At 55.4% G+C, this 21,468-nt stretch overlaps 5 protein-coding genes across 5 annotated transcripts; 4 read left to right on the top strand and 1 right to left on the bottom strand.

Moving 5' to 3' along the window:
- Positions 1–3,394: 3,394 nt before the first annotated feature.
- On the bottom strand, positions 3,395–6,785 carry VOLCADRAFT_119828 (uncharacterized protein; the record flags this gene model as incomplete). The annotated part of the gene is made up of 9 exons (XM_002957980.1): positions 3,395–3,537; positions 3,813–3,945; positions 4,078–4,104; positions 4,268–4,381; positions 4,744–4,811; positions 5,224–5,294; positions 5,510–5,609; positions 6,094–6,204; positions 6,725–6,785. 9 exons carry the CDS (start codon positions 6,783–6,785, stop codon positions 3,395–3,397), a joined length of 828 nt encoding a protein of 275 aa, XP_002958026.1.
- A 531-nt stretch (positions 6,786–7,316) lies between these two features.
- Positions 7,317–8,933, top strand: VOLCADRAFT_119827 (uncharacterized protein; the record flags this gene model as incomplete). The annotated part of the gene is made up of 4 exons (XM_002958009.1): positions 7,317–7,370; positions 7,806–7,850; positions 7,987–8,101; positions 8,272–8,933. Coding segments are annotated over 4 exons (876 nt in total), but the record flags the coding sequence as incomplete, so codon positions are not given.
- A 4,375-nt stretch (positions 8,934–13,308) lies between these two features.
- On the top strand, positions 13,309–13,911 carry VOLCADRAFT_119825 (uncharacterized protein; the record flags this gene model as incomplete). The annotated part of the gene is made up of 2 exons (XM_002958008.1): positions 13,309–13,597; positions 13,805–13,911. The coding sequence occupies 2 exons, from the start codon at positions 13,309–13,311 to the stop codon at positions 13,909–13,911; spliced, it is 396 nt and encodes a 131-aa protein (XP_002958054.1).
- A 776-nt stretch (positions 13,912–14,687) lies between these two features.
- On the top strand, positions 14,688–17,920 carry VOLCADRAFT_119824 (flagellar associated protein; the record flags this gene model as incomplete). The annotated part of the gene is made up of 7 exons (XM_002958007.1): positions 14,688–14,758; positions 15,167–15,211; positions 15,650–15,734; positions 16,021–16,114; positions 16,567–16,872; positions 17,443–17,654; positions 17,840–17,920. 7 exons carry the CDS (start codon positions 14,688–14,690, stop codon positions 17,918–17,920), a joined length of 894 nt encoding a protein of 297 aa, XP_002958053.1.
- A 1,016-nt stretch (positions 17,921–18,936) lies between these two features.
- On the top strand, positions 18,937–20,866 carry VOLCADRAFT_99225 (uncharacterized protein; the record flags this gene model as incomplete). Its single annotated transcript, XM_002958006.1, has 2 exons — positions 18,937–19,158; positions 20,603–20,866. The coding sequence occupies 2 exons, from the start codon at positions 18,937–18,939 to the stop codon at positions 20,864–20,866; spliced, it is 486 nt and encodes a 161-aa protein (XP_002958052.1).
- Positions 20,867–21,468: the final 602 nt, after the last annotated feature.

Below are 21,468 nucleotides of genomic sequence, written 5' to 3'. Positions count from 1 at the left end.
GCCGCGGCCTATACTGTTTAGCCGACAACTGACAGCCGAAGCGCCTTTAATATGTGACGCCTCCGGGCCGTGGTGGCGTTGGTAGCTTGGCAGACAGGGAACGACCCATGGGCAACGGTCAGTACCGCTCCAGCAGCGAGGGACTTTGAAAGGGGCTTGTGCAGCTTAGTTAGATTAAAGCCACCATGCCAAGCAGCGCGTCTGAGCACATCACCGGCCGCCCCTACTAGCCTCCAACGGCCTTACTCCAATCCTGCAGGGTTTAAACACTCAAAATAATAGGATACACGATCTGAGCAGCGCCCTAGCGAACATGTCTTAAGTCGTTGTGTCTACACTCCAGCAGCCTCGAACGCTGCGCTGCATCACCCTACATACACCCAATCAGACACGTACAGATATGCAGACATGCGCTATTCTCAAGGTCCCACACCGACACTGCGCCTCTTGCGATTCAACAGCCAACGGACTTCATCTCCTCGTGAATGCCTTAGCACTGCGCACCTTTCCTTGGAAGCGGCGTATTCTTTTGGCTCTTAAACATTCACATCGCACACACATAGATAGCGTGCGCGATATATGCCTTCGAACCGGAATCGAATTATCGAAAGAAACATATTGTACATCCCTGGCCATTCTAAATAGTACCTTGTCCCCGGCACACGGTAGATATCCCCTTGCAGGTGCTTTCCAAAGTCATCAACCACCCTGTGTATGATGAAATGAGCTATCCACCCTGTACCAGGCCAGGCCCATAGCATCCTACAGAACCCTTTGAAACGAGAACCCTTACCTTCGCTATCAAGGTACCTGTTCCATCCCCCGTCCTACCCCCTCTCACAACCACCCTCGCCTATCCACATGCCCCATCGCCTTAATTCCAACCTTCCGCTCTCACTCACCCGATCCGCCCGATCCCCACGCACACACACGCACGCGTCCCTGCATGCCAGGATGAATCCCCTGGGCCTGGATGCCCGTCGCTTCACAATCGCCTGCGTCAACCTCGCCACCGCCACCGCTGCTGCCGCTACCCAGAGCGGTGGCGGCGCTGAAACCGTGGCTGGCATCGTCCAGACGACTCCCTTGGGTGTTCACGGAGGCAGCGATGGTGATGGCTTCGGAGCGGCTAGGGCTGTGAAGCTGCAGAGCCTTGTGGTGGTTCCGGAGCACCGGTGAGTAGTGAGTGAAAGGTGGTCAGGGCTCTGGTGCCAGAGCTGCGGCTTGGAAGGTATAGGGAGGTAGGGTAGGAGATAATGGGTATGGCCCGCGGGAGGTGACGGAACCCGCCTAAATCCTAATTTTTTCATCTGAATATCCCCATGGCGTTGAAAAGGGGGTGCATAGACCACCATGTCACCCATTTGCTCCACCTCCACCACCCAAACACCACAACATTGTGGATTGTTTTTTATCGCTAATTTCCCCGCTGTGATTGTTTTCAGCTCCTCAACCCGCAGGGCCACATCCGATGCTTCGTCCGGCCATCGACAAGTTGATTTGCTTCGCATGCTTGCACACACATGAGGGGTGATCCTGACTTGCATGTTGTGCACTTCCTCCGCCGCCCCACCTTTCTCCAAAGGAAAAAGTGATCTCCTTTCCCCAATCTCACACATTGCCGCCACATGGCGCTTCCCACCATATTGATCGCTCCAGGGGAAGGGGCCTGGGCTCCGCTCTTGTACGGCACAGCCTGGCGGGTCTTCCCCCGGACACCTCGGTGTGGCTAACTGCCGTGGCACGTGGAGTGACCTTCTACCAGCGCCAGGGATTCCGGCTTAGGGAGCTAGGGGCGGTGCCCAAGTAGGCCGTGTCTGTATGTGCTTGTCTGTGTGTGCTGGGGTGGACAAACCCACACGTTACCGAAGTACGAACTCCAGTGCGGCAGGTGCAGTGTGGTTTTAGGGTTGGTCTCTGTCTGAGGGGGGCGTGCGCAGCGGAGTGTCTGGTCTTGGGGCCGTAAAGCTCACCTTGCGGCCTTTCAGACGATGGCTTAGTCTGCCCACATCTGTGCCTGTCTGATCGCCAACGGTCAACCAACAGACAGGAATATCTCTAACCGCCACAACCACCTATACTGCATATGCGGAATGCCATCCTTCAGGGAGATGTTGTTCGAGGTGGCTGCGGGGACGCTGGTGGCTCGCCTGGCGGTTAACCAACGGCTGGTCGTTATGAGCACAACTACTAGCAACGGTCCGGCAACCGAGTAGTAGTATGCGCGAGCCGGTTCGCTGCTCGGCAGGATGATCTCGTTCACGAGTCTTGAGAATTCCTTATTTGATGCCGTACGTATAAAGTCGTGCAATCAGCCGGAATAGTCCTAACACTGGGCTGACTTTAGCCAGTTTGAGCAAGCGATGCACCACAGTCTGCACGTTGGTGGTTGTGCTTTTGCGGAACGTTGAATACATTAATAGCTGGACTTTTCGGCTGGGCTGGTTTCTTCGGAGTACTTAGCTGCGTCCCAAACCGTATACATCATACAGGTTTCCTATATCGTGCGATCCACTTAAGCAGGGAAAACCAAGGTTTTCTGCTCTATATGTATTGCATTTACGAGCGAGCTGGTTTCGGAGACAGTACTAAACCGGTTGGCGTGGGAACAGAAGCTGCGGGTGGTTGAGAGAGAAGGTACTTTTCGAGCTCGTGTCCGTACTGACGTACGTTGGGGCGTCGTTGTACTGCAGTAGACTGCTATGCCATTTTGAGGGCTATCCGCGTTTTGTTGTGGATCTGCTTCCGTAAATCGAATATAGATCCTGCCCGGCGCTCGACCCTGGCGGCCATGTTTGTAACCCCTCTGGGGACGTAGCGTAATGCGTAACTGCTAGCTACGTTACAAAGGTCTTTGCGGGGGGCTTGTGTTGCTGCGCCCTGTCCTGGGCAGCGCATCCCTTCCCCTGCCAGCCCATCACCAGATGATGGCTGTGTCACCGTTTCCTGTCCTCCCCAACTACTCGTGCTGCACAGGTCCGTAACCCCCGCATCCACCCGCAGCCCTAATCCCCTCAACCAGCTGCCTCCCAAACAGGCCTCGAATCCTCCCAAAAGCCTGTCTTCATTCGATCACCGCTCTGCGCTCCACCCCTGCGCTCCCCCGGGCTAAAATTGAAGGGCCTATCGTCTTCCCCTTCCTTTACCCGACACGACACCCCTGAACGAGGCCCTCCTCCTAACCGCCTGTCGCCCGACTCTCCACACCATTTTCCTTCCTCTCCTCTCCTCTCCTTTCTTCTCCTCCCAGAACCTCTTCCGGCCCGCCTTCCCCCACTTGGGCTACTGATGTTGCCGAAGTTTGCAAGGAAACGTTCCTGGCCCGCCCCACACACGTCGCAAGTTCCCCCTCCCTGCCGTCCCCCCTCCCTCCCTCGCTCACGCAAGCTCAAGCTCAAGCAGGTAACACGGGCTTCAGCACCAGCTCCTCTGTAAGCAGCGGATTGGCGCAATTACCGTTGGCGGGGCCGTTACCCCGTGGCCCAAGATTACCGTTAAGTTTGTTGAAATACGCCCACGTCAGTCCGAACATAAGGCCTGTGATGGGGAAGAGGAAACCGGGCGGGCGGGTGGCTGGCGGCGGCGGCGGAAAGAGTCCTCTCCTAGGAGAGGACCCGGACGTGGTGACGTGGTGATAATGGAGATGGGTGTTGTAATTCAGAGGTAGAGGAAGCGACACGTCACCTCTAGATGGTGTCCGTACTCCAATGCTGTCGAGATCGGGACCGTGGCCCCAGATATACGCGCCGGATACCTATCTGCGCAGTACCCCCCCCTTTCCTAACCCGCCCTCCCCCCTTCCCCCTCCCTACCCGGACTCTTGGGCAGTTTTCCGTCCATCACAAAGTCCTGGCTGAGATCCAGGGGCAGCGCCAGCACCTCTATGCACTCGCCGTGACCTAGCAGGCCGCCACCGGCACCCTCGACCGCCATTGAGGAGTCCACCTGGGGGTGTGGGGGGTAAGGGAGGGGGAGGGGGGTGTGGGAGGTAAGGGAGGGGGGAGGGAGGGGGGAAAGACGAACCACGAACGAGTGAAGGTGCTGCCAGGGCATGAGTGTACCAGACGTAGAACTGACCAAAAGGCGTTCTTGAAGTGCGGCGACCTCGGGAGGGGGGAGGGGCAGGGGGAAGGGGGGAGGGAGATTTGCGGGTGGGAAGACAAGACCCCAGCAACAGCACCCAGCTCCCGGATGTGCATCTGCTAGTGCAAACCCCTTCATCTTCCCCCCGCCCGCTAACTCACACCACCCGTACATCCTGTCGTACCTCAGCGTAGTACATGATGTGTGGAGACCCTTGTGTTCCGGCTGAGGAGATGCCCACCCCGACCTCCCGAATGGCCTCTAGGGGGACTGAGAAGCCGCACTCCTCGAGAATCTCCTGTGAGTGAGTGAGTGAGTGAGTGAGTGAGAAGTCAATAAAACAAACATAAAACTAGATGAAATTTTGTATTAACATAACCTTGCATTCGCAATAAAATTATGCATATGTTCCAAGTTCTTGATACATTTCTTGTATTTATGTTTTATTGTATTTATGTGTGTGACAGGACGTATTTAGTGAACATACGAGACAGCTCGCAGGGTGGGTCATTCCGTACGGCACCGAGGCCTCAATCACCCTTGCCGTACTGCGCGGTAACCCCCCAGTCAGATTCCTCCCACATTCGCACGTCTCAAGGAGAGGAAGACGGTGCCGGGCACTGCGGTTGCCGTACCACACTGTACCGTACGGCATCGTACCTCTTGGCAGATTTCGACGTTCGACTTGGACTTATCGATTAGCCCCGCGCACAACTCATACGTGAAGGCTGCGTCGCGAGGAGATGAGGCGGCAAGCGCCAGGCGGGATGCGAGTGACCCGTCGTCCCGAGAGATGGGCCGGGAGGTCGCCGTACAGTCCAGGGACGCAGCAGCGGCAGGGCGCGGGGCCGGAGGTAATTGAGACAACATCAAGGCATACTCTGAGTGCGTGTGTGCGTATGTGTGAGTGCGTGTGTGTGTGTGTGCGTGTGTGCGTGTGTGCGTGTTTGTGTGTGTGTGTGTGTGTGTGCGTGTGTGCGTGTGTTCGTTGCGGCCACGTGCATCCGCACGCGTGAGTGTGTATGTGTATGTGTGTGTGTGCACCACCATGTGCTCATGTTCGGTTCCTTGAATGAACCACTGAGCCGCGCGCGCTCGTAAGGCCCCCCTCCCGCCTCTGTCCCGGAGCCGAGTGCGCACCGTCTTTGAAGGGCGGCGGGTGTCGGCCAGCCGCCTCGGCCTCTCTGAGGAGGCTCGCGTACACCGCAGGTCTGGTCGGTTCGGGGTTTTAGGAGGGAGCGGGGCGGGCAGGGAGGGGCGCGTGCTTCTTCCTGACCAGCGGCAAGCCACCACGGAGTTGGAAATCATGTACAAGAAAGGGCGGAGAAGTGGGGAGAGGAAATAACCCTAAGACTATGGCGATCAGCTGGCCCAAGGGGGGTTAGGGGGGGTGCGTGTCCGTGTGCGTGTATGTGTGTATGCGTACCTGAACTGCCGTACAATCACAAACGCGTCTAGGTCCCGATGGTACAGCACCACACCCACACTGGCATGACTCTCCACGACGTCCCAACGGCGTTCCTTGCCTGCGAGCCGCCAGGAGGTACGGCAATGTACGACAACCAAAGCCGTACGGTAATTCAATGGAGGCGCACTATATTGCTAACAGCGCATCACCGGTATGCGCTCGGGAACACGCATGACACGGCGAAACCCCTGGGGCCGCAGAGAGGACATTTGTAGCGTCACTTAAAAAGGGGCACTGAGGGCAAAACGCCAGCGGACCGAGCAAACGGCAATGGCTAACGCTGTCGCGGAGCTTGCAGGGCGGCCACACCAACGGTGTTGGGGCAAGTGCTAGGTACTCCCTTTCCTCAACACCCTTCCCTTCATCACCACGTGCGCGTTTTCGTCATTTTGCAAACTTGGCAAGCCGGAAAACAGCACCCCATATCCCCAATAAACCCCAGTGTGACCCAAATCGCATCATCCCTCCCCCCCACACACACACACGGGCTCATGGAGATTTCCGGGAGGGCCTCACGTGGAGGCGTTCTCATGTCGTCGTACCGTTGAAGTCGTACAGCGCCGCCTTGGGTTTGACGTACGGCGAGTTGCCATCAAGGGGCACCAACCGGAATCCGGGACCCAGGATCTGCAGCGCCTCGACGATGGTGTTTCCTGGAGACGCATTTGGGTTGTTGTGTTTTTGGAGGGAGCGTGTATATATAATCTTTGGAGCGGAAGATCAAAGAGTTGTTCACCAGGGGGGTGGAGCGCTCAGGAGTGGAGGGGGCGTTAGACGTCGTGGTCTCAAGTACGGCTCAAGGGCCAGCAGGGAAACCAAGTTCGAATGAAACGAGGAGTCGGGCGGTGAAAGATTTTTCGCAAGTACGCGGATCGGATTTCATATCGATGCGCTGGGCACGGCCGTTGGTTAAGAGACAGGGACTGCAGTACGGCGCGCGCAGGAAGGGTAGGTAGGAGGGGACAAGGGAACATAAGAGGTGTGCCTGATCTATGGTGCCCCTTGAACGCAGTCTTTGACTGGTCGGCCGCAAACTTTAACAATACACACAATCCGGAGGGTCCTGGATAGTGCGATGCACTACACGCGGCCTGAAGCTGTCCTCAGGAACAGGGATGCCAAAGGGCAGCCCGTCATTTGACGCGTGCTGTCCCCACGCGGAACCCGGTTCACCTGGGGTCAAAGTCTTTAAGCCATGTGGGTAGGCTTCGGGCATTTGGGCAGGGCCCGCCATGGCGTTGGTGACCACGCTTGCGCGAATACTTGGTTTGTGCAGTCTAACTGGTCGCGGCGATCGCAAAGGCAATGATCGGGGAAGAAGGTAACGTAGCTTTCCTAAATGTTGGGCGCTTGCAAGGACCATAGCAAGATTCACAACCCCAATAACCTGGGTGAAAATCTTTCACCGAGGTCGAAATATGGTTACGCCTATTGCGAAAATACGCAATGGTATAGAATTTTAAATCCGGAACGCATTATGCGAGGATATAGCGGAGTTCGTGTCGTGCTTCCTCTTTGTGAAAAGCTAGCGAGATGCATCAACTACCATCAGGAATAAGGAATGGCACTGCAGCTATCATAATTTTCTTTTTCTGATACAAATGACCTTTCAGAGAGGTATGCACTGGAATACGTAACGGTATTGCACGCGAAAACAGCTCGAAGCCTGGAGACAATATTAGGCGCCTGTGCCATATAATTTGTCCCCGCTTGCATCTGCTAAAATTTACGAGCTGTTTGCGTTATCTCATACCTTTGAGTTGCAATGTTCGGGCAAGAGGCCAAGCTGGCGGCCCTCATTAACCGGGACCCGCCTCAGGTGAGGGTTCCATGGCTTCGGGCAGCATGATGCAGCTTTGCGACGCCCTTGCCGAACATGATGTGACCATGACAGACCATCAAAAAATGACCTGATGACGGGCGTTGCGCCTGCTTCGCTGCACTTCACGCCTTGCCACGCCTAGCCCACAGTAATGCCTCGCCGCCTCTCCCACCACGTTCCCCGAATTGTGTGTGGAGTTCCTTCACAACCCCAAATTTAACCATTTTGAACTCTAGCAGCTCCTTCCGTCGCAAAGCCCGTCACGGAGCCCTCTCCAAAGCTTTACAGAACGCCAAACCATGTACATCTTTCCGCGTTTCCCCGTCCACCAATCCCTTCCACGCCTCCTTACACGCGCCGCACCCACATCGTCATTTCCTGCATAACCCCCGCCCTCCTCCGCCCCTAACGGCCTCACAACAACCGTCACAGCTCCTATACAAGCGCCTACCTGTCATCGGAATACCATCCACCGCCGTGAGCTTGCCATGCTCTACGTTTGCCGTACCGTGTCTTTCTGCCTGTCTGTCTGTGTTTAGTTATCCCGAAATCCTCGGCTCTTTATTTTCCCCGGCCCCGCTTCACTTCCCCCGCGGCCCCTCGGCGAAGTCAGGTCCCGAACGAGCAAGCCCTCGTGGCGGAGCTCCAAGCCAAGTTAGGTCCAGGGGCGGACCCTGAACGTCTTCTGTTCCAGATCCGCAGCTCCAGAGGAAAAACACACTGGGCAGGTGCGGTAGGGGGAGCCACGTGTGCGCGCGTGTGTATTTGTCTTAATGGACTGAGCCCTGAGCGAGAATGTCTCTCAAATAACAGTGCCGCCGCTCCGGCGGCCTCCCCTGGCTCTTTCCTTACAGCGCCTCCTCCCCCGCAAACCTTCCCCCTCTCTCGCCCACGGCAGTCAACAGCTATCTCCGGGACGTGATGACGTCATCAGCTCCAGGGCAGGAGGACTTCCGACCTTCGCGCCCAGGCAGGACCGCTGCAGCGGCCGCCGCCGCGGCAGCCGCACTGCCGCCCCAGCTGCAGCCGCAGCCGACGGCCGACGGCCCTGGGCAAGGCAGCACCGGCGCCGGCAACGTCAGCGGCGCACCTCCGCAATCTGCAGCTATCGGTACCGCCACGGCCGGTACATGCGGTGTTGCACGCACTCAGCCGGTCTGCTGTACAGGCTGCTACTGTGAGCCGCCGCAAAGACCGCCACCGCTGCTAGGGCCCATCCCGCCGGAATCCGAATCCGGATCCAGATCCGTTGCAGTACAGTGCTCGGAGGAGCAACAGCAGCAGCAGCCGTGGATGGCGGCACCAACGGTAAACCCGCAGGCTCAGCCAGTACGGCAGTCCGTATTTGGATCTGGACCAATCGGACGAACGTCATCAGCTGACGTGGACGTCGACGGCGGCGGAGGCAGCAGCAGCGGTAGCGGCGGCAGCACCGGCATGTCGTGTTATGGTGGTCTTAGCTTGGACTGCCTGCCTGTGTCGCTGCTTGAGGCTGTATTCCGGCACCTGGACTACCGGTCGTTGAGTGCAGCGGCTATGACCAGCCGATCCATGTCCCTGGTAGGCTGGGGGCCCCTCCGAGCGCAGGGGGCCACCCGGGTTATGTCCCTGGTGGGGGTTTCGGGTTGTAGGAGTTTTAGAAGTTTTAATTTAGGAGGGTTAGGGTTTTTGAGGACAGGATGTGTTAGAGTAGGGCTGCCATAGTTGGTTGGGTTTCTCAACACTCGTCCGTCCGTCTCAGGGTGTTATGGGTGCTCTTTAGCCGGTGTGTGTGTGTGTAGAGCCGCCATGTAGTCCCCGGCGGGTCGTTAGGGGGTGGGGGGACCCGGCTCAGTGGTGTGCAACCCCCCCGCCCCTCTCCCCCCTCCTCTCCCCCCTTCCAGGCTGCCTCCTCGGAGTCCCTGTGGTCGGCCCTCTACAGCAGCCGCTGGGGGCAGTGGGTGTTCCCCACGGAGCCGCACCTGGGGGACCTGGGGGCGGGGCAGGGAGCTGGGGCAGGGGTGCTCCCGTCGGGATGTGGAACCGCGGGTAGAGTGGTTTCGGAGCTGAGAGTCGGAGCTGGGATAGAGCTGCCGCCCGTTGACGCTGCAGCCACAGTTACAATAGCAGTAGCGGGAACGGGAGCACTCGGCGCGGAGGCAGCATTGGGGGTAGCAGCGGCGGCATCAGAGCCGGGCGGGGCCGGCCTGTCGCCGTTACTACTGCGAAGGCGATGTCCGTTGCGGCAACAACAACAACAACAACAACAAGAACCTGCTGCACAACAAGTCTCGGATACATTCAGGAACGCAGATCCAAATCTTAGTACGACAGATCTGGATCCAACGCGTCTGGCTGGATTCGGTGGCCCGGGGGGTTTAGGCAAGCCCGGGGCCGACTCCTCGTGGTTTCTTCCCGAGGGCGAGGTCGACAGGGACATGACGGGGCCTAACCCCCCTGGTGCGGCGCCGGAGGGACATCAAGATCGACATGACCGGCGGGAACAGCAGCAGCTGGTGCTCCAGCAGGAGGAGGAGGAGGGGGCAGCGGCGGCAGCAGAAACAGCAGCAGCAGTGCTGTCGTGCGGTGGCATGAAGCCGGTCATGGCCACCGGGGGGATGACTGCGGCTGTGGGGGCACCAGCGTTGTTGCCGCCACAGGTACTGACGCTACAGCCAGCGGCGTCCGACGCGCGGGTAGCGGCAGCGTCAGGCGTTGGCATCACGTCGACTGCTGGGTTAGGGTCGTCGACTCGGCCGCATGGAGGAGGATGGCGAGGTAATGGCGATGGCGGAAGCGTCATCGACGGAATCGGGGGCAATGATCGACCCGTTGAGCCCGGTGACGGCAAGGGTGATGGGAGCAGTAGCGGCTGTGCGGCTGCACGCCGCTGCAGCGACGGTGGCCATGGCGATTACGATAGGGCGCTGCCGGCCGCGGCATCCGCGTCCACATGCAGTGCCGGCGCGGCGGCAGCGGCAGCGGCGGCCTGCAGAGGCGCTGGTGCCGCTGCAGCTGATGGCGACGGCAGTGGGACAGCCGATGCAGCGCCGCCGCCGCCGCCGCCGCCGGCTCCTGTACCCGCCGGGTGCAACGGCGTGTCCCGTCGGCAGTACAGACAGCAGATGGCTTTCCTCAAGAACCTGCTCTGCCCCCGCTGCGGCGGCGGCTCTATCGTACCCATCGTGTACGGCTTTCCGTCACCCAAGCTTATGGAGGGCATGAGAGAGCGGAGGTGAGCACTGGTGGGGGGACGTAGCTGGTGTGGCGAGCCGATGACTAGCTGCTGTTGTAGGTGGCAACCTTTTGTAGGTAGCAGCCAGCCCGCACTACCTTCTGCACCTATTGCACCCTCGCGCCTGAACCGAGGCTAACCTGTGAGTCATCACCTCTTCTTACTGGCTGCGCACGCCAGCTCCCCCCTTTTTTCTATCATCGTCATCGTCATCCCGTTGTCCTCCTCCTCGTCGTCGTCGTCGTCAGGCTCATCCTGGGCGGCGACCACCTGATTGAGAACTGCCACGTGTGGGGCTGCAACCGCTGCGGAGCGAGTTTCCGACATTTCCCGTACGACTGCTGCGACATCTGGGCGGCCGAGCTGGCCAAGCCGCAACCGCGGCGTCCGGGTCATCTGCCGCCTCGGTACACATACGAGCTCTGAAACGGGCCCACGGGGATCCACGAGAGAGTGTGTGTGTGTTTGCTCCATCAATCTATTGAGCGCCAGGAGGGTGGGGGAAGTGCTGACGGCCTGTTGCAGCTTTAAGGGGGGGGATGTCTGTACGTATATATCGATGAAAGCAGTCGCCGGCGGTGTGTGTGTGGGTGTATGTATGTATGTGCGGGTGTGCGTATTTCACATACCACATACCACGCATCTGACCGAAAAGGGGGGGAGGGTACGCGGGACGCCGAGAGCCATTAAGAGCAGCTGGAGCTCACCTACGTGGACAAACCCAACTAACTAACGGACGGACGGGCGGACGGACGGACGGAAAGACCGCTCCCTAGTAGAAGCACTATATTCCAAACACGGGTGGTCGTGTTGGTGTCAGGGTTCTTCACCACGATTCGGGCCCGAACATTTTTGAGATTTTTCCGTTTTGCCCAAAGGAAGATTTGTGCGACCCGGAGCATCCCGAAAGGATTTGGGGCCATTTTAAGGATTGCTTCGGGGGCCCCACCGAAGCCTCCCGAAGGCATTTTCGGGGAAAACCGAAAGATACTCAAGCGTAAATGCGTAAAGCATTTTCGGGTGCGGAAGGCGCCTGGAAACCGGGCTAGCAGTGTAAGGCCCGCTTGTTCACCAGTAAAACAACAAGTACAAATGTGCGTTGCGGCTATATCGCACATCTAAGCATATGCATAGTTAAACATGCCTGAGTCAGCTGATGATGAACGCCCAACCAAGGTGCCCCGCATCTCCCTCGGGATTCGCGGCTTCCCTAAGGCATCTGCTAAGCTCCTATCATACAAGTAGTATAATAGTGGCGCTATGAAAGTACCTGGGGAACTGATGCGGAGTTTACACCTATGCAGGGAAATCTCTAGTTGCTTTTACTCCTTGGTTATGGGCAAAATCCATGCCTGAACGATTGCTCCCAGGCGCCATGTTCCAAAATATAGTCAAGCACCTGTAAATTCAGCAGTCCTAGCATATTACGATAGAATCCAGCTAAACTTTGCCCCGAAAACCGCTTCAGTCAGTTTCGGGGTGCCCGACAAAACGGTCAGGCTGACATGGAAACTTTCGGGGAGGTCAACGATAGGTAAATCAGAGGGTTTGGGCACGACCGAAATTTTAGGGTACCCTGGTGAAGAATCCTGGTTGTTGTCGCATTGAGTGGTGGTTGGTTGGTTGGCTGTGTGCATGGACTTGATGCTGGTGGAGGTAACACGCGAGGAAGTTGGGTTGGTTAGAGTTATACGTGTACAGTTGGTCATGTGCTTGTTTGGTTGATTTGGTTTTTGTCTTCCGTACTAGGTGCATTAGGTGCGCTTAAGGTGTTGCTAGTGATGTTGAGCACGGAGCGGTCGTGGTGATGTTGATGAAGATGATGCATGAATGGTGGTTGTGAAAGTTGAATCGGGGCTGCTGCGTTCTGTTTGAGGTGTGATCTCGTTTGTTCGTCTATCTGTTCGTCTGTTTGTTTGTTCGGTTGGTTGGTTGGCTGTCTAATGGCAGGACTCTCACGGACAGAATTGTTTTTCGGCTTTCCTTTTGTTCCTGACATTTTACTTGGCAGTTGGTTGGGTGTTTGGAATAAGTTCCAACCGCTGTCGTTGTGTGGCAGTTCAGCGCTTCGCTACGGCCATCCTTATCTGTCAGTGATATCCCCTTGGAAAATTCCCGAGTGACATTAAGACCCTCATCGTAAATATATCGTACTCTTCTCTCGTCCATTTTTTCTCTCCCTCATTTTCAGCCTTCATCAAGCCTTGGCGTACACTAGCTAGGGTTGACTTGAGGCGAAGGGGTCCAACGCGCTCGATGACGACAGATCCATTGGATCCTGGATTGCAGACACCGTTTTACGACCAGGATGGGGAAACATCGTGTGGCTGGGGGAGTTGGGGGGAAAGCGAACATACATCCATCGCTGGGATCGGGTTACGTGGGTGATAGAGCAGTAGGAGTAGGGCCTGGGACGTCGAAGCGGTTTACATACGCAATTCTGTATACGTAACAAGGCAGAGAGGATGCGGAATATATGTGCGTATGTCTGTATGTATAAATGTATGTGTTGGATGTTTGCGTACAAGTGTGAGCGATGTATGGGAGATTTGATGCGTAGTCCGACGTGGCTGGCGTACGCAAGCCCACGGTTTACGGTAGTCGGGACGGTAACTTCTTGTCATTTCTTCACCTGATCCGAAAATAGTAGTACAAACAGGTTCTTGCAAAAGCTGTCTGTGTAATACATAGCAACGGAAACCTTTCGGCGAAGGATTGAAAATGAAGAATGTGCTTGTATTGTTCAGTAGCAGGTCCAAGCGGCACTCCAGTGCTGACGGTTTTGCTGGTCCGCTAAGCAGCGGAGATAGCACTGCTGGGCGGGCCAGCAGCGTCGTGAAACAGGAAGTCGCCCGGCTGAAGGCCGCCGAGGAGGCCCGGAAAGCCCGCGAGGAGCGCCTAGCAAAGCTCAATCCTTTCTGTTTGGATGCGACAATTGTGGAGTGCCTTTCTGCTGGACAGGAGTCGGTGGAGGACAAGGTGAACGCCTTCAAGCTGCTGTCGCAATGTGGTAGGTATCATGCCCTCGGTTGGAGCGTTACGGTACACCGAGAGAAGTGAAGTTGGCTTAACCTAACTGTAATTCGATTCACGTGATTGTCTTTATTTCTCTGTTAGATATGTTTATTTTCTGTGCACGGAGCTGGGGCTTCCGGAGCTGGCGCAGTGAACTTTAAGGCTTTGACTCCTCCGTGGCTTTTTTGCTCCTGACTTGCAGGCCTGAAAAACATTGTCCTTGCTGCCTTCGTCAAGGAAAAGACTCCAGACCTAAAGTTTCTTCAGGCGAGTTTCAGTTTGGGAAGGGTTTGCAAGGCTTTTCCTTGAAAGACCTCACTTTTTCCATAAGACGACTATAGTTCTAACGAGCTTTGCATATTCGCTACAGCAGGATTCCTATCATGGCAGCTCGGTTTCCGTGAAATCGGTGTCTTAAACCCGAACCTCCTACATTTAGCATACGATACGGCTTGCAAGTGCTCCAGCTTACATGGATATTCTCCTTACAACACTACTGGGTCCTGTGCCTCTCGTCGATGTGCGCCTCGTGCGTCTGCGAGGTACATGAGCCATGTGTATGTAGTCGCATCGGTCCGTAAGTCCATACACCCTGAAATGTTCCTCTTCGACCTTTACATAATTTGTTGTTCATCTGGGGATATAACGCTGATCCGATACAGTGTGTCCGTTCTACAGGTGATGCGGTCACAGAACCTTATTAACGAGCATTGCTTCGCGTTTTCAGAGCTCTTTGATGTGAATGGCAGTGACCTACCGGGCCAGGTATGCCATACTTAAACTGAATGTTGGAAATAAAAAAGGCCGCAGAAGGCCACAGCAGTGCGGTTAATGGTAGCTATTGTATCTTAGCGCTACCAGACAACACATACAAGCACCGTACACAAAGCACAACACAACTACCGCAACGAACGACCGCGACAAAGCCCGCGTTCTCGCGGCATCGACACGTAGCCAGCTAGCCGCTGCATAGCGACTCCAATATATTCGCTACACTGAATGCAGCTTGGGTTGCGTGTGTGAATGCGTAAATGTGTATTTGTATGTATGTATTTATGCAGGATTTGCCCTTCGGACTGGCCAAGATGATTCAGTACGGGATTCAGAACGCGATCTTGGAGTGTGATCTGGCGGCGCCGTACATTAACTGGAACAAGTAAGGAGGCGCACAGTACAATCAGTATTTCCCAAGGATTCTAGACATCCCCTCGACTTGTCATCATCGGTCAAACAGCATCCGTCATATCTTCTGTGGACCGTTGCATCTTAGATTGTTTGAAAAAAACGGCAGGCTTGAATTATTGGAAAGCGCAAATCTTTTCCTAGGACCGTCGTTTCGGATGAGAGGATGGGGGGAAAGGGGGAGGAGGAGAGGGGACGTTCACGGAAATGAGAATGACGACGAGGACGGTTGACCAGTTGGGGTGCCACCCCTAGCAGTGATCACCCGATGGAGCCCCCCCGAGGCAGGGATAGGTCACAGAGGCGGTGTCGCCACCGCGGCTGCTGCAATGAACGCCGCTGCGCTACTCGTCCCATCATCGTTTCCATTCATTGGATTCAGGTACTCCACGGAGGATTTCTGTGCGCTGGTAGAGAGCCGCTGCAGGTAACGTAGACGGAGATTTTGGGGGTTTAGGTTTTTTTAGAGGTTTTAAGGAAAAGTCAAAGCACACCAAATCCGATCCGAAGACAATGTGAAGACGTCTGGAGGCCCGGGGGTTAGAGGTCCGCGCGCTGATGGATAGGTAAGAAAGGCCATGGGTATGGGTATGGGTATGGGTAGGTGTTGGGTAGGTGTTGTTGGGTAGTTTTCGGAGCACGAGACCATCAGTACTTAATTACACATAGCGCCTGATGAAGTGCCTGCCACCTTTGTGGTTGTATTCCCGGATACCCGGGGGAGTTGTGTCCCCGGGTTTATCACCTTCATATCGTGGTCGAACTGCCGCTTCAGCGACATGGTCGCTCAGCACACATGCACCCGAGATAAACAACCTCTAAGGAAAAACCGCTGTCGCACCCGCTGTCTGATCTTGATTGGCAGGTGGGTGGCGGCCAATCTGTACGCGGGCCGCGCTACTCAGCCCACCAGCTACATTCACCTGAGGGATTTCGCCACCGCCATGCAGGTGTGTGTGGCAGGGGGCTCCCGGGAGGAGGAGCTCTTGGGGGGGGAGGGGGTCCTAATTGCCGCCGAATGCTTCTGGCTTGCTACCGCCACCACTGCTACTGCTGCTGCTACTGCTGCCATTGCTGTTGCTGTGCTGTTGTCTTTGTCACTGCGACAAGTACTGCAGTACTGGTACTGGTACGGCTACTGTACTTCCAGGAAGCTGCTGAAACAACGAGCAAGGATTGGCTGTTATGGTTGCTACTGCTGAACTGCTGCCACTGCGGCTACTGCTGCCACCGCAGGTGGCTCCCAGCCGGGTTTTGGAGCTGGTGGAGTACCTGGGGCGCTTGGAGCCCGGCATCAGACCTAAGGGCATCCTGCTGCACGAGTCAGCGAGTGAGGAATGTAGTCGTATCAGTAGCAGTATCAGTAGCAGTAGCGCTATAGCTTTCGCGACTTGAAAAAGCTGTAGTTGAAACCTGTAGGAGATGTGGCACTAGTAGCCGCGGTGATAAAAAGCCGCATGAGCAACATTCAGATGTATACCTAATATGTTGGATTGCGGTTGTCAGTTGGTGGTTGGACGTACGAAGGTTTTGTTTTAACACAGCGCGTTTTATTGGCCCTTTGGCAAGGTTTGAAGGGTATCAACAACTGCTCACCATGGATGCATCCATACATCCACACTCCCTCTCGGTGTTCTCCTCAGTCAAATGCCCTCTCTCGCATCTTTCATACACATCATCGTACAAGCCTTCTGTACATGTGTTCGAGCCAACGCTCTACCCTCCTTCCTTTCCCCGATCTCATCCACTACCCAAACACCACGTACCAATACACTCGCCCAGGCGGCCACTTCCCTTTCGAAGCGGCCCCCTGCGTGGCAGCCGTCCGCGCCGTCATGGACGGGGTTGGCTGGACGGGGACGGGGACGGGGGAGCAAGACAATGAAAATCAGGGCCAGGCGAATCCGCGAGGAGGACGTGACAGCAGGAGCAGCAGTGGCAGCAGCAGTGGCAGCAGCAGCAGCAGTGGCTTTGTCGATGGTGCGCTGCTAGTCCATGTGACTGCGGGTTACGGTCTGGCGCATGCCACGGTGCTCGAGTGTTTGGCTGCGGGTTGCACCGGCGTCATGGCATCCCTATGCGAGGAGGGTGAGGCGAGGGGAGAGATGGAGGGAGAGGTGGAGGGAGAGATGGAGGGCGGGATGGAGGGCGGGAGAGGAGGGGAAATTGTGTGTGTCTATGGGCGTCTGATGCGTGCGCGTATGCATGGCATGTGTGGACAGGGATGTGGGTGATAGAGGGACAAGTTGGTTTGGTTCTTAATGTGGAGGGGCAGACGGACATGCGGCCAGGTTAGGTGAAATCCATAGAAAAATGGACCTACCAGGTCAATCCACTGAATACCTGAACCGACCGACCCGATGGTGAGCGGGTGGCGGGAAATGGGTTTGTGACCTTGTGCACTTCAACCGCATGTGGTGCCTTGATCTAGATGTTTCTCTTGTACCAGTATTCAACCAGTGTTCAGTTCCTCAAACACCACTCGCACCAATGGCCCCTTCCCACATGTCGACTCTCTGACTGACACACGGCGTGCTGCGCTGTGCTGTGCTGTGCTGTGCTGCCCTGCCCTGCCCTGCCCTGCCCTTCACCGCCGTCCCCCGCTTCCTCGCACACGTTGACTCCCTGCCTCTCCTCTGTCCCTCCCTTGTCCGTCAGCCGAGCCCACTTCCAGCCATGCGTCCTCGCTCCTTGATCTTCTCAACCTATCCAGATTAGGCAACCCACATGTGGCCGCCCAGTTCGACATGGAGCAGCTCCGCAGCGTGGCGCGGCAAGTGTCGGCGGCGGTACGGCGGGCGGAGCAGAAGCGACACGAGCAACAGCTGCTGCAGCAGCAGCAGGAGGAGGAGGAGCTGGAGGAAGAGAAGGTGAGAGGCTGGATGATATGCAGTGGCATGCCTTGGTAAGGGATGTGTAGGTGCGATACCGTGTAGATGTGGTGCTGTAGGACTACTAAAGGATAGCTGTTGATGAGAGCATGATGATGCTTTGCCATGTACCCCGCTTTACCCCCCTCCCCCTGCACCTCCTGCTCTCTACTCCCCCCCAGCAGCTGCAGCGGGAAGCTGCTGCTGCTGCTGCAGCTGCTGCTCTCAGCCAGCAGCGCCAGCCGCTCATTCTGGGCCATGCCTAATAAGGGAAATGCAATGGCACCAGCCGCAGCAGCGGGGCCACAGATGCCGCGGCTGCTCTGGAGGGCAGGCTGCAGCATAAGGGTTAAGGTTGTGTATCTAATAACTCGACAGCTATTGGCGTACGTGTGAGCTGTCAAGCAAGCTAGCAATGGCCCTTCGTTCGCGATATCAGCAAGGGCGAAGGGCAGGAGGCGCAGGTGCAGGTGCAGCAGGGGCGCGGCTGTAGGAGCAGGCTGCTGCGAGTGTACGACACGACATGCATGATGCGAAAAAAAAGAAGAAACGAAGGTTTGACATGGATTTCAAATGGTAAGGTAACATTAGACTCTCCACCGAGCGTCGCAATCGGGTTGTTGGTAAAGCCTTGGTCTTCGGCTTGGGTTTTTTTGTTAGGGTGCCTCTTAACCATTTCCCACAGGGGCACCTTGGGAATTTGGCGCTTTTGTGGTTTCTCACTTTTGTTGAGGATTTGGTTCGTTTCGGCCCCGCCCATCCTGCTCGCGACTTACATACATTTTTGCATGAAGAAGAGTCGCTTTTTGGCGTTGTATATATATTCTCTTGCTTTGTACATGTCCATCCGCGTTTTGGATGAAGGAGACGACGTCAAACGGTATATGGCTTGCCTAGCTAGCTATGCGGGCGTCTTTGCTCGTTAGCCGCGCCTTCGGTTGTTGTTGTTGTTGTGGTGGTGTCCTCGTCATTGAAGTCGCGAGTCGCTGGTTTCCTCATAGCGCCGTCATCGCACTGGAAAGGAGCAGGAGGAGAGGGGATAATTGCTTGAACGGGGGGGGAGGAGCTCACCGCGTTGGGGCCCATTCGAGGGAGACACTGCAGCTCTGCACACGTGCGGTTAAATTGGGTGATTGAGAGCTGTGAAGCTGAAGTTATCGAAACGCAGGGTGTGGTGGTCTGCTGCCTATTTTTAAGTACTGTTAATGCTGAGGACGGTAGGCAGCTTGGATTTTCGGGGGCTTCTCCTCCTCCATTTGTACACTACGTGTAAATTACATTTATGGCTTCGGAGCAGCACAAGCCGGCGTTATGGGGCAACGGGCAGTACCAACACGTTATGGGACTGCGGGCGCTACTGGTTGTTACTACTGGCAGGGCGGCTGTTCATGCCGCAAAGAGTGTGAAGCCGGTTCCCTACCGAGGGAGGCGTAAGAGGCTCTTCAAAGCGTTTTACGACGTGCCGCTTTTGTTCGTCATTAGGTGTGTGTGTGCCACTGTCAAGGTACGATGTTCGTGCGTACGGTGTATCACGCCAGGAAAGGACGTAACCGAGCAGGATGGCGATTGACAAATTTCGCACTCTAGCCTCCGCAGCGCCCATGTCCCCCTTCAGCAGCCCTAGAACCCTAAACCCATCAGCCGGCCCAGTCGCTCTTGTAGTCAAATCGTAGGATTGAGCCGCCCCACAAATCGGGGTACGGGACCCGAAAAACCTAAAGGCCTAAAACCCGAAATCTTTTTTACCTCGGAGCTTGTAAGAGAAAAAATAACACCTGGTCCAACCCAGACCGTACGTGGATTAGTGTTGAGGAAAATGTTGTCCGGTCAGTCTGTCGCCTGGTGCTTGCATGATAGTTGGTTTCTGGAGTGGTTCGGAGCCATCTTCCGTACTTGCTGATCGACTGTCGAACTCGTCAATAAATAGGAATGAGCCAGCGATTATTTTTGTCTGGTATGCTTGTAGAGTAGTGAGTTGTGGCTGAGCTGAGCAGTTAGTCGCTTTTGTAACGCTCTGGCAATTACTATAGCATCCGATCCACTTAGCCTTTAACAGGGTATGAGCCCCGATATGAGTCCGGATGTCGAATCAAAAGCACACCCGAAAGGAGACCTCCTTATACTGAATGAATGGGAATGCACACCACAGTGCAGGGCAGGGCACGTGTTTACATGTCTTCGTCTGTGTGAATGATTCGATGAATGAATGAACGAATGAATGAACAAATGAAAGGGGCTTTACATTGTGGGCGTCTCGCCATGCCACTGGTTCGGTTCGGTTCGGGTGGTGGTATCTTTTTGTTGAACAGATGTCGTATGGTCGGGTGCCAGGGGCCCTTAGCCGGGCTGAACCACAGCGCAAGGCAAGGCGTGTGGATATGTCTGTTTGTCTGAACGACCGAACGAATGAATGAATAAACCGGGTGTTAAAAATGTGAGCGGCTTGCCATGCACACACACCTCTGGTTCGGGTTGGGTCGGGTGGTGGTATCTTTTCGTTGAAAACACACACACACACACACAATGAATGTATGAATGAATGAGTACGGAGTACGGTAACCAGGCGTGTAGGGTTCCGGCCACTTCCTGGCCCATGTACGGAATCGAAACCAACACAGTACACGAGAGATACTTGTAAGTGCTACCCTTACAGAGTTTCATAAAGTTCCTTCAACTCCCGCGATTCTGGATGAGGCCTCCCTGAGAGTTTCCTGGCTGACCCCGCAATTGGTCGAATTGCTCGGTACAGGGATTTAGATTGGCACGGGGGATGCACCCGGGACAAGTTAGATTGCCGGGACAGGCCCTTGCATTGGCCTGACAGGGACGCGAATTGGCCTGGCAGGGACATTCCGACATTCCGGGGTGTCGAATTAGGGAAGCACAGGAATTGTGCGACCGGGGCAGTCCAAGAATTGCTCTCCCCGACCTTGTGTCCTACCCTCTAGGTGGGGTTGCACAAGCTAATTGGAAGTAAACCTACATTCATAGGTACCTCGCGGTTTGTACAGGCAAAAATGTTGGCAAAATTAATTACCACACTGGCCACAACGGTACGGCGAGAAAAACGTGCCTCCTGTCCATTCGCTGAAATGGATATTACCTTCGCCAACCAGAAAATTTCAGGGAGCGCCCAGGATTACCGGGGATTAAGCTGGATTAACGCGACATCAATCTCGGACCTGAAATCCGCACTGGAAATAGGCCCTTAGCCTGTGGCCTTAGGGTGCATTTCCAGTGCGGATTAAGGCCAGAGATTAGGGCACGGAAGTCCTTGGTACGAGCTTACCACACAGTTTTGTTCCATAAGGGAACCAAAGGTTGAAAAGGCGAGGTAAGTTTGCCAACAACTTGGCCGTTTGAGCAGGTATCGATGGAGGACAGAGGGTTAATCCCTGGCCTTAATCCGCACTGGAAATGCACCCTTAGTCAGGCTGGAAAGGAACTTCATTGCCTTCATCTTTATCTTTACATTCCCGAAATAATAACTCATTGACATAACGGGAAAGTTCTGAAACAAGTTCATCGCCGAATTATCCCCGGTGAGGCGATTGAAGCCATGGTGACGTCAAATGCGTTAAATACAGCGTCTTACAAATCAAGCTTAAAAGAACTTACTCCACATACCGTTTATGATTACTTAATAAGCATTAATACTAGAATAAAAACTTCGACCTTGAAGGCTTTTTGACAGCTACTCTGTTGAAGCGTTGTGATTCCGGAAATCTTTATCAAAGTTTCAAGGTTATATTGATTGAACAGAATGGCATGGCTGAACTCCAGCTTTGCTCTAGCCGATGGGATCTGCTGCCGT

Source organism: Volvox carteri, assembly GCF_000143455.1.
Source record: "Volvox carteri f. nagariensis unplaced genomic scaffold VOLCAscaffold_84, whole genome shotgun sequence".
Classification (NCBI taxonomy): domain Eukaryota; kingdom Viridiplantae; phylum Chlorophyta; class Chlorophyceae; order Chlamydomonadales; family Volvocaceae; genus Volvox; species Volvox carteri.
Note: the sequence above shows the minus strand (reverse complement) of the source record. Positions and strands in the feature narration are given on the sequence as shown.